The 11,855-nt window shown below is 57.4% G+C and overlaps 3 protein-coding genes across 3 annotated transcripts; all 3 read right to left on the bottom strand.

Moving 5' to 3' along the window:
• Positions 1-4,102: 4,102 nt before the first annotated feature.
• B0H18DRAFT_579040 (RlpA-like double-psi beta-barrel-protein domain-containing protein-containing protein) lies at positions 4,103-4,862 on the bottom strand. Its single transcript, XM_048038658.1, has 5 exons — positions 4,693-4,862; positions 4,488-4,635; positions 4,404-4,432; positions 4,264-4,345; positions 4,103-4,203 (listed from the first exon to the last, which is right to left on the bottom strand). Exons 1-5 carry the CDS (start codon positions 4,826-4,828, stop codon positions 4,149-4,151), a joined length of 450 nt encoding a protein of 149 aa, XP_047890519.1. The 5' UTR covers positions 4,829-4,862; the 3' UTR covers positions 4,103-4,148.
• A 1,113-nt stretch (positions 4,863-5,975) lies between these two features.
• On the bottom strand, positions 5,976-9,091 carry B0H18DRAFT_1213215 (uncharacterized protein; the record flags this gene model as incomplete). The annotated part of the gene is made up of 7 exons (XM_048036506.1): positions 8,851-9,091; positions 7,695-7,728; positions 7,170-7,651; positions 6,678-7,058; positions 6,453-6,622; positions 6,247-6,304; positions 5,976-6,164 (listed from the first exon to the last, which is right to left on the bottom strand). Exons 1-7 carry the CDS (start codon positions 8,917-8,919, stop codon positions 5,976-5,978), a joined length of 1,383 nt encoding a protein of 460 aa, XP_047890518.1. The 5' UTR covers positions 8,920-9,091.
• Positions 9,092-9,435: 344 nt separating this feature from the next.
• On the bottom strand, positions 9,436-11,430 carry B0H18DRAFT_1121666 (lysophospholipase; the record flags this gene model as incomplete). The annotated part of the gene is made up of 7 exons (XM_048034371.1): positions 9,436-9,528; positions 10,316-10,390; positions 10,469-10,498; positions 10,555-10,605; positions 10,661-10,759; positions 10,812-11,012; positions 11,062-11,430. 7 exons carry the CDS (start codon positions 11,428-11,430, stop codon positions 9,436-9,438), a joined length of 918 nt encoding a protein of 305 aa, XP_047890517.1.
• Between the last annotated feature and the right edge of the window lie 425 nt (positions 11,431-11,855).

Here is an 11,855-nt window from a genome sequence, read left to right as displayed (position 1 = left end):
CTCCATTCCCCGTTCCTTTTCTCACATCGTCACTGCGCTCAACACAGCTGTGACCCTTTTCAACTCGACCCTCTCCACTGGCCAGACCCCGCGCGTCGTGACTGCGAGCGAGATCATTGCCGCGTTACGCTCCGAGGCGGATACCCGCAACCTTCAAAAGCCGAAGGCTGGCGAGCGATCCGAGACCGCGATGACTGCGTCAACGAGCCGTGGTGGAGGGAACCGCGGATCCGGACGTGGTAGATCCGGAGGTCGTGGTCGAGGACGTGGGCGTGGGGGAGCCTCCGGGAAGTCGCAGGATACGTCGTCAGCGTCCTCGGACAAGGACGTGACGTGCTTCAAGTGCGGAGGCAAGGGCCACCGCGCGAATGTCTGTCCGAGCGCGTCGAGCCAGCGTCGACCTGCGAAGCCAAAGGAGAGCGCGTCGACAGCGCAGGCTTCTGGGTCCTCGGCCGACAAGGCTGCTACGCCGAATGTTGCAATGGCCTCGGAGGCTCAGTCCGCCTTCATCGAGGAGGTGTGGAGCGCAATCTCGGATGAGGTTGCCCCTGGCGCGTTTGAGCGAGTCGAGATAGACTGTTCCGAATTGGCGGAGCAGTGCGAGCTTTCTGCTTTCTCGCCCATTCCTGCCGTCGCTGCTGCTGCTGACGACTCGGGTGCTGTTGACTCGGGTCTCCGCGTTGACATCTACGACTCTGGAGCCTCTCGCCATATGACCCCACACCGAGACCGCCTTGTCAACTTCCGCTCCATCACCCCGCACCCTATCCGTGCTGCGAACTCGCAAGTCTTCCATGCGACAGGCGAAGGCGACATGCTGATTCGCCAGACCTGGAAGTACACGGAGGACGAGAGTCTCACTCGCGCTGTGCATATGAAGCTGCGAAACGTCTTGTATGCTCCTGGGATGCATGCGACCTTGATCTCGCTGGGCTGTCTCGACAGCGAAGGTTACTATTGGTCAGGCGAAAAGGGCGAACTCACCATATGCAATAAGAACTACGATATCATCGGTGTCATCCCCCGCGAGAACAACCTCTACCGTGTTTATCACCCCCCACCCGCCGACGCCAACGCTGCCTCCACCCCGCTTCGACGCATGTCCCTTGCCGATCTTCACCAGTCGCTGGCCCACGTAAATTACGGATATCTTGAGCAGATGGCGAAGTCGGGTCGTATCAATGGGATTGTCGTCACGGACTATAACAAGCCCGAGTGCCCGACTTGCCTGCAAGCGAAGGCTCGTCGTGCTGTGATTGCGCCTTTGCGCGAGTCGCCGCGAGCTGAACGTTTCGGCGACCACGTCCATATGGACACTTGGGGGCCTGCGTCCGTCATGACGATTGACCGCTGTCGCTATTTCCTCACCCTCGTTGATGACCATGGCCGCTGGCTAGACACACCCTTGCTGCGTATGAAGAGTGAAGCTTTTGCGAAGTATGTTGCCTACGACTCTCGCCTCACCACTCAGCTCGGCTACTCCCGAAAGGTCGCCCAATCCGACCGCGGTGGCGAATTCTTATCCAACGACTTCTCTGTCTACCTCGAGCGAAATGGCACAATGCGGAAGCTCACTGTCCATGACACACCACAGCACAATGGTGTTGCCGAGCGCGTTCATGGGACTATCCTGAATGGCATACGAGCCTGTCTCATCTCGTCAGGCCTGCCGAAATGGCTCTGGGGTGAAGCCTTACGATACTGCACCTACGTCTACAACCGGACGCCTCGGCGTGCTCTCAGTGGAAAGTCGCCTTATGAAGTTCGTTACGGGCATCCACCTGACGTCTCCAACATGCACCCATGGGGTTGCATCGTCTATGTCCGTGTTGATGCACCCTCGAAGCTCGACGCACGCGGTCAACCTGCTCGTTGGCTCGGGCTCGATCCCACGTCCAACGGTCACCGTGTCTATTGGCCTGAGGAGCGCAAGATCAGTGTCGAGCGCGATGTTGTTTTCAGCTCAGAGTCTCCGCGCGTCGAGGGGGAGCTGGATGTTGATATTGGACCTATCAATGATGACGACGCGGCAGAGCCTCCTGCGAAGCGTGCTCACCGGGACCCTTCTCCGAGTCCTGAGCACGACACAGACATCTTCGAGCCAGAACCTTCTCTTGAGCCTGGCGAAATCTACGAGCCAGTTCATCCCGACATTGTCACTGGAAAGCGCAAGCGCACACCGAGTGCGAAGGCTCGCGACATCTTAGAAGGACGAGCTGTAAGCTCTGTCGCTGATGCACCACCCTTTCCTGAACCTGGAAGTTTCCCTTCTGAGGAGTTCATCGCATACTTCGTCGAGGCTGCTACGTCTGAAGCTCTCGGATTCGATCCGCGCACTGTCGCTGAAGCGAGACGCCGGCCTGATTGGCCGAAGTGGCTCGAGGCCATGTACGACGAGATTCGTCGACTCATCTCTCGCAACAGCTGGGTCTTTGAGGATCCGCCAGACGACATGACAGATATCAATGAAGTCGGCACGAAGTGGGTCTACCGCACGAAGCGAGACGCGCAGAATCGCATCAACTCCTACCGTGCTCGTCTCGTGGCTCAGGGTTACACCCAGGTCGACGGCATCGACTATTACTCCGACGAGACCTTCGCAGCTGTCTGTAAGCTGACCTCTGTCCGCGCGATCCTCACCATGGCTGCTCGCAAGGGTTGGCACACCCACCAGATCGACGTCAAGAGTGCATACCTCTATGGCAAGCTCAATGACGATGAGCGCATCTACCTCCGTCCACCGCCCTTCATCAAGCTCGATGGCCTGAAGCCTGGCCAGCTGATCCGAGCACGTGTCCCAATCTACGGACTGAAGCAAGCCGGTCGTCGCTGGTATGAAGTCCTCAAAGCAACTCTCTTAGGCTTCAAGTTCGTCCGCATCGAGCATGATCACGCCGTTTTCGTCCGCCGCCATCCAGACGGCAACATCGACATCATCTTCGTTCACGTCGACGACATGACACTTGTATGCTCACTGCTTGCGAATCTGGTCCGTCTCAAGGCTGAAATCAGCTCGAAACTCGACATCACCGACAACGGCGAACTTCACTGGCTACTCGGCATCGAGATCAAGCGTGACTGGGCACGTCGCACGATCGCCTTATCCCAGCGCGCATACATCGAGTCCATACTTGACCGATATGGGTTCGCTGACGCGAAGCCGCTCTCTCAGCCGATGGACACACACACACGCCTGTCGAAGGACCAGTCGCCCGTCACTCCCGAAGATTTCGCACTCATGCGAAACAAACCCTACCGCGAAGCCGCCGGTGCGCTTATGTGGCTCGTCGTCGCGACTCGACCCGATCTCGCTGCGACAGTCGGGCAAATCTGCCAGTACTTGCAGAACCCGGGACTCGCACACTGGAATGCTCTCAAACGGGCTTACCAGTACCTCAAGGGTACGAAGGACCTCTGGTTGGTTCTCGGAGGGACTGGAGACGACGAGGTAGTGGGTTATTCGGATGCAGATGGTGGGAGCACGGAGGGCAGGCATGCAATTTCGGGGTACGTCTTTATGCTCAACGGTGGCGTGGTTTCGTGGTCCTCGAAACGCCAGGAGCTTGTCACGCTCTCGACGACCGAGGCTGAATACGTCGCGCTCACGCACGCGAGCAAGGAAGCCATCTGGCTTCGCTCCTTCATGCATGAACTCTTTGGTGGACCCGAGCGACCTATCCCTCTCCTTTCTGACAACCAGTCGGCAATCGCACTCGCGAAGGACGACCGCTTTCATGCGCGAACGAAGCACATTGACATACGGTACCATTTCATTCGGTACATGATCTCGGAGGGCAAGATCGAGCTATCCTACTGCCCTACGGAGGAGATGACTGCCGACATCCTTACGAAGGCCTTGCCTTCGATGAAGTGCAAACACTTCGCAGCCGCGATGGGACTGGCGAAGGTTTGAGGGGGAGTGTCGGAATGTTAGATCCGTGTAGATAGAATTGTACTAACAGAACTCACCTTAGACTCGAGGCCGATATGCGGTCCTCGTCGTATGCTCGCGCCGGCGCTTATCGCCGGCTGTACATCGCCCGCCTTAGACGGTAGCCTCGAGGCTACCGTGTGCGACGTGCGCCGTCCGACGCCGTCGTATCAGATCAGTACCTGTACGTGTATAAGTAGATAGACAAAGCCAATGCTTACCTTAGAGTTTTCCTCCCGAGCTCTCCGGTCTGCGCCCCGACCCTCAAGCACCTGCGTCGCGCCGAGTCGATACTCGCCGCCGTTCCATCACGTCGTATACGCGATACATACTGCACTGGCATCCCATACTGGTTCTCGCTGTCCGACGTAGTCTGGCCGCACCACACCTCGTTCCCCGACGCAGGGCACAAATCTTGTGGCGAGCACCTTCAGCATGGGCCTCCCACCGTGTAGTATCCGCATGTTCTCACCGGTAACCTTGACGACAATGGAATTGAATCTGCGGGCGAGTCTGAGCACTGCGAAAGCCGGTACCCTAGCCAATCAACACTCACGGCCCAGAGTAATCCGGGCTGTATGGATCTGCGCTGCCCGTGAGCTGAAAGCAACGTCCGCAGGCGTCGCCAGGGCCTGATCCAGGCGCGGAGCCGAAGGACAGCTGGTTCATCGCGGCGGTGTATCCGGTCGCTGGTATGCCGCACGCTAGGGCACGAGTCTCGTTGAGTCTCGTTGTACATGAAGATAAGGCATTCTACATACCAGGGGAGCCGCAGCCAGAGTATTGCGTGAAGGACGCGCTGGCAGAAGGCTCCTGATAGTATCCGTTGGCACCAGAGGCACCAATGGGACCGACGGCCACCAGTCCAGCAGCCGCGAGGAGGTACATCCACTGCATCGCTCTTCAGTTGGCTGAGTACGCGAGGTAATTGGTATGGAGATGCCCACTCTTTTATACCTCACTGTCGGATATCATGATGTTCCCAGGTGATATCCTGAAATACACACGGACCGGAAGACATGTCAACCTCAATGCACACCGCGTTGCGCGGCCCTGATGACACTGTGCCAAAGGAACCGCATGTGTCAGTTCCTAGGCGCTCGCCATACACCTACAGCATGAGCTGTGAGCTCCGTTCTCGCGTGCGAGCGCCGAGAAGGGAGGCATTCAAAGAACTGCAGTCACCGGGGATCCCATGTTCTATGAACTTACATTAGCGTCCATTGCGAAGACACGCAGTGTTGGGACAGACGTACCATACACAGTGTAATTTGGACAACCGCAATTGACAGAATGACGCTACCGCGATCGACGTGCATATGTTCGCGTCGGCGTAACTTCGCTACGCTTTCACTGTAAGTATTAGCTGACAGTCGTGTTCTTGAACAAATGAACGGATCACGTCGAAGGCGATTCCACGCCAGAATCAAGGTGAGAGAGAGAGAAAACAATGGGGAGAGCCCCGTTGCAGATTGAGATTGAGTCTGAGAGATACAGGGAGTATTAACCATCTTTACGTCAGTCGACTATCGTACCGGTATCGAGTGCAAGCGGGGGATCATTCAACTCCAACGGTCGCAGCAAGCCAAAACAAAGCTCGTCGGCGAACGCAGAAAAGGGAAAGATCAGCATAGGGTACCATTTCCGGGCGAAAGGAAGCAAATAGTGGGACGAAGATCAAGTGGATAAAGAAGGAACAACCAATAGCCCAAGGTCCGCGAATGTACAGGTAGTATGTTGGCGCACCCAACCATGACAAGTCGGCGACACCCCGCCCAGCCGAACTCGGGCGTGAACGAACGCACGACAGTGACGGCCAACCACCTCGGTGTGCGGATCCGAAACCAACCGTACTCCACCACTATTTGAGAATGATTTTGAGGGACATTGCGCAGGCCTTGATCCGATTAATGAAAGGAGAGAGCAGGTGTGCATACAGGGACAGCGATCGTTATTTCACAGGAAGTCGAGGAAACACGGGTATCCAGAGAGCAAGACAAACAACGCTGCTGACAGGGAGCATGCGCGGATGGGTGTACAGAGGCTAGTTCGCGGCGACCGGGACGCCCTGCGGAGCGTCAATCGGCGTGACAACAATGTCGGCCGGTTCCTCCTTGAGATCCTGGGCAAGGAAAACGGCATCCATACCCTCGGCGGGCGGCTCGATGGCGCTAACAGGACCCGCGGAAGCAGGACCATTATGGCCACTGGCAGACCGCCGGGCACCACCGCCCTGAGGACCAGACCGGGCGGGTTAGCGCAGCGATCCTTGCCGTGGGCGATGCGGAGGTTGGCATAGTCCGGCTTGTTCTCACACCATCGATGGCCTTGATGGCGTTAGAGATGTTAGTGAAGTTCACGAACGCGCAGTTCCTGCCATGATGATCAGACATATTCCAGGACGAAACGTGTCATGACTTACTCTCCTTAAGGAAGTTCACGAGTTCGATGTCACCGTACTCGCCGAAGTCCTCTTCAGCTTCTCGTCATTGAAGGAGTCGAAGTCTTCGATGTTACCAACGTAGACGTTGCGAGTGGCACCGCCGTGCACAGCAAGGGCGAGAGCAGGAGGCAGAGGCCCGAGTTCTTGCCCCAGCCGATCTTCAAGCGGCGGTTGTTCAACGTCAGACCTTGGTAAGACGCGACTTGGAAAAAGGTAAGGGACGCAGCAGGGTCGATGAATGTCACGAACTGCCATGCCGAAACAGTCATCAGCATATCAAACATCACGGAGAAAGATCAACACTGACAGCGATATGCTATCCTGCATGTACCTAATGCTCTGCAAGACACCACCTCGAATGGCGTTGCACAGGTCCTCCGTGGTCGTCTCGGGGTGAATGTTTCCCAAGTAGACTGTACGGTTCAGGGCCTGCGGGGAGGCAAGTCCGCCGAGACCATCCGGCGAGAAAGGCATGTACGGCGTCAACGGCGACGCGAAGCTCGGGCCATTCGTCTGCAGGGCGAGAGCGACGCGGCGGCGGACTGCGCCACGAGCGACTGAGCAGCAGCAGCCTGCGCGCCTGCGCTGCGGCTTGCTGCGACTTGGGGATGTAGGCGCAGCGGTCCTTGCCGTAGTGACTCGTTTGCCAGCCCACGCCGGCTCTGTCGGCAGCGTGTTCACGACCTAAAGCACAAAGATGATAAGTACCATGCAACGCCAATCGATCATCGTGACTTGCCTTAGTCGCAACAGCATGCTCAAAAAGTGAACAAACCCAATATTCTTGTCCCTCACGATCTTCACCTGGTCGATTAAACCAAAGCGGCTCAAGTCGTCCCTCAATTGCTCCTCCGTCATGTTCTCGTCCAACCCTCCAAGGTAGACATTCCTGCTCGCATTGCTCTGCTGGATGGCAAGCGCGACCTGGCTGGGCACCGCAGACGGCTTACCCCAGCCGATCTTGAGCTCCTGACCGTGGAGCGCCAGCTTCTTGATCAGCGCGTCCGCGTGGAACGCCGCTGCCGTTGCGCCGTCGAGGAAAGACAGGAACACGCAAGACTTCTCGGGCAGCACGCGGATCGACTCGAGCGGCCCAAAGTGGACCAGGTTGAGTAGCTCGTCGACGGACGCTGTCGCAGGCAGGTTTCCGACGTACACCGTGCGGCCCGTCGCATTGTTCTGCGCGGAGAGTGCCGCGCTAATGGCTGCAGGGAGTACGGGCCCGCAGTCGGTGTACCAGGAATCTGCAGCTGAGGAAGCCGCTGCTGATTTAGGTTCTGGAGCATCACTCAGACGGGGACGACGCCCAGCCGAAAGTACGCACCTGTGCGAAGTTGGCCATGGGGTTACCGTACTGAAAGCCGTTCAACATGTTCATCGGCAAGCCCATCCGAGCATATTGTACCCGCCGAAACCAGGGTACGGGCTGTTCTGGCCATTCGCCGACGGCTGTTGCTGGAAGGCGTGTACGGGCCAGCGGTGTTCGGGCTCATCTGCGACGGCATGCCGTTCGGGGACGTGTTCGTGTGATGCTCAGCTGCGGCGTCGAGTACAGCGCGTTGCCATTGAAGCCGTTCGTGGGCGAACCGTTGTAGCCGGACTGCATGTTCGCGTTCGGGCCATAGCCATAATTTGCAAAGCGTCGCGGTTACCAGAGAGACCGTTAGTACCGTTCGAACCGAACGAGTCGGCGACCAGCGGGCTTTTTAGCGTCGGGACCACCTACAGCGTCCATGGATCTCTGTAATGAGAGAGCAAATCAGATCATATGTCCAGGAGGTGGGGGATACAGACACGAGAAACGCAGAGCGGTCACTTGCAGGAGCGCCGTTCGAGACAAAAGTAACTCATGAAACGGCGCTAAGGACGTTCTTCTGCGCTGGTCAGACGGTGCTTCTCCGAGCCGGCAACGAACGTCCATCAGGACCTGTCACCCCAACCCGCACCGAAGGTTTGTGACTGGGCAGTGCAATAGAGGTCATTGCTGATGCACGTCTCGCCGATGCAAACACCATCACCACAATACGAGTGTATCAGCTCGGCGCCAGAGAATCGGTGCAGGGACCTGCTACTCTTGGCTAAGCGGTGCTTGACGGCAGCCGCTCCACAAATCATGACCCGACAGAGGCGTCCGGGATCCAAGGCGACACGAGAAAATCACCCGTCGTCAAGTGCCATACTGGTATCTGGGCGATCCTCATAGGTTTTGCGATAGGTGAAAGTCAGGGCGGCAGATGGATGTAAATTGTGGCACTGCGGCCAGAGCAAGTTGGTGGTGCTCGTGAACAGAAGGGGACCACTCGGAGTGTGCGTCTGTGCTGTGTAGAAGCCACCCGGCTGTCTGCACCCACCGATACCGCGCCCAACCTGCACACAACCCAACCATGACTCTAGCCCCCTCTCTCTTGTCGATAAATGTCCAGAAAACAGCCCACAACCTGCACGAGATGTCCGGAAAACGAACACGGATGCTCACCTTCATCATATCGAGATCGAAATTGTAACCGGGGTATTGCGCAATGAAGGCTGTCTGCGAATCATCCATGGCGGCGTCGGGAGAGGCAGAGGAGTGAAGCGAGGGTGGAGAGGAGGGTTACAACGGACGAAAAGGAGAGCAGGTTAGAGAATGTGTGGGGGGTGACTCTGGCAAAGGAGCGTGGATGGAGAGGGTGGGTTCAGAAAAAGGACACGCACAGAAAGGAGCGCGGCGCGGGTGGGGGCGATATATAGGATTATTTAAATGAAAGCTCTTGAATTCACGCTGCCCAAGCCACGAAAACGAAGACGAGGGACAACGGGCAGGGCGACAGCGAAACGAGAATCGAAGAAGAGACGAACAAGATGGGCGACCGGCCGACGCTCGACTGCCCCGCCACCTCACGCTCCCACCCTCGGCTATCAGCGCACGGACCACCCCCCATTTCCGTCCATCGCCTGAAACGCGGCTCATCTCTTCTTCCTTCCTATCGCAACAGATTCGCACCAAGGAACCTTCCATAAAAGGTACGCAATCGTACTACGCCCAAAATGTACTTCTATCACTAGCGCTCAAGCCTCCAGGCTACTGGACGTGTCCGTGAATCCACGCGATACACTCGTCCCAAAACCTCTCCTTCACGCCGTCAGGCTCGTTCGAGAGCTCGTGGTATCCGTCCTACGACATAGGCGTCAGTTTTTCGTCCACAAATGAACCAATTTCAGATCGCCCGTCACCCGCCCGCGCATTCGCGTTTATATCCTCGAGACCCAGCCAACGGCCGCGTACTTAATTTTCGGAGCCGGCGCAGAGAAGGCTTCTGCACAGACCCTGTCTCGTGAAACGTCCGCCCAAAGACCTCGCCGCCGAGGTTAAGGGCGGCACGGCACACTCAAGTTGTTCGACGAGCGGCGAACTGGCAGATCGCGGCTGCCTGACAAAGGCCCGCCGCCATTCCAAGTTATTGTAGCCCCAGCTGATGTCCAGACATTGTCCTCAAAAAGGACTCGGAGGCTAAACCCCGCCCAGAGAACACGGCCACAGGACGGGCTTGATCGTCACAGACGCGACAGTAAACGGCGCAATAGCGAACATCACCCACTGTCTCATCTAGTATGCACGTTCAGCACTGTCTGGCTCAGGCGATCCTCAGCATCCAGCGAAGATCGGACTTCGCTAGATACCAGTGCCGCGCAACGACAGATGCCGTTGACATCCGTTCGATACCGCCGACGCGATTGTAGAGCGTTCGTGGTCACGAACGCTGGGACGAGAAGGCCTCAAAGGCAACGGACCCTCTACTAACTGTCCTGGTCGAGCAGACGATGATTCCAACTTAACATCCCCCGATAAGGGAACAGTCCGCCAGCAGCTTCATAGAGGACTAGCGCGACCGCGTCACGGGAGCGAAGGCCAATCGAAACGGCTGAACGCAGATATCCGAGCGGAACCAACAAAGACTTACCTCGTACAGGGACAGCTTCTTGTCTTCTGCATCAAGTTTGCCATACAGCTCCTCGGACGCTTTGTGCGACGTAACCTGGAGGTCCGGCGGAATGATCAGCGCCCAACCACCGGCCGCGAGTCGCGCAAATCAAGCACTCGTCGGCGGACGCACCTTGTCTTGTGTGCCGTGGAAGATGAGGACCTACGCATCGTACGATGGTCAGTGCAGCCTCGGTATCTTGATCGTCACGGACTCACAGGCAGCTTCTGTGGCCAGTTCTTGTAGGAGTCGTACAGGAGGCGCTCGCCCTGCGGCGGACGATCAGGTTCGTGTGGCTGACTCGGAGCTCTGAAAGGAACTGACCATGTTCAGCATGTCGACGACGCCTCTGGCCGTGCCGTGACTTCTCCAGAAATTATCCACTTCGCTTGGGTTGTAGACAGCGGGGTCATGGGACAGATGCTGTCATGTTTGTGAGCGCCAGCATTCATTCACGTCGCGGTTAGATACACACCTCTAGAGGGATATCCACCGGGAATGGAAGCCAAGGAACAATTGCGGCGAGTGCTGCGCCAATCTTACGCAGGAGCTTGGGGGCAGGCGATGGTGGCAGGATGAGCGGGCTTATGCCTATGACTCCTGCGAGCAAGCCGGCCGACTCCTCGGATGGTGGGGGCCTCGCCTGAGTAGGGAATGAGAGCACGAGCCCACCGCCCTGCGGATTGTGAGTGCTCGCTTCGTGACTCGAAGTGGGACCTGCTTACCATGGAGTACCCTGTGAGAAATAGCGGCAGGTCCGGGTGCTCCTTCTTGACGTGCTGGACCCAGAACTCGATGTCACGCATCTGGTCGCCAAACGTCTCCTTGCCGTAAGCAGCATCCTTGCTCCTGTGCTCCACGTCAAGTGCTGTGCGCCCGAACCCGCGCTGGTCAAAGGTGAAGATGGTGATGCCCTTCGTTTGTGCGTAGCGGTGGGCATGCTCGTGTCGTCCGACGTGGTCCAGGAAGCCATGGACGAATATGACCGCCGCGCGAGCCACACCCGTCGCGGCATATGTGCGGGTGTAAAATTGATGTCCTCGGGGGCCTGGTAGCCAGGCTTCGGTATACAGCGTAGAACTGTTAGACGCCATTCTTCACCAGTAGTGCTTGGTACTCTGAGTAGATCACCCTCGGAGCTCCTGGGTATATAACCCGGGCCGGACTGTGGGGTCAGGAGAGGACCCACTGCTCATGGCGGCGTCGCTGGGCGATACACAGCGTAAGCCTCCCAATGTCATGATACTTGAGATGCTGTTCTGACGCAAACCGGATAGAGTGAAGTCCCAAGGCGAAGTGCGACCGTCCGTGTGAGGATGTTGCTCGATTCCGAGTGACTAAGCGCTGGTATGGGCCGTAGGGAGTCGCGCCCTTCTGCAGGCGATCCGGTGGGGTATCAATGTATCACATGGGACCCAGGTATGTCTCCGAATCCCTGGCAAACGAAAGCCGTAGCAGTCATCAACAGACGGAACTGAGCCTCGCATCCGGAAAATCGGACTTACATTGGCACACGGAG

Source organism: Fomitopsis serialis, assembly GCF_022376445.1.
Source record: "Fomitopsis serialis strain Sig1Antser10 chromosome Unknown B0H18scaffold_64, whole genome shotgun sequence".
Taxonomy (NCBI): Eukaryota; Fungi; Basidiomycota; class Agaricomycetes; order Polyporales; family Fomitopsidaceae; genus Fomitopsis; species Fomitopsis serialis.
The sequence above is the reverse complement of the archived record's forward strand: the minus strand, read 5'-3'. Positions and strand labels throughout refer to the sequence as shown.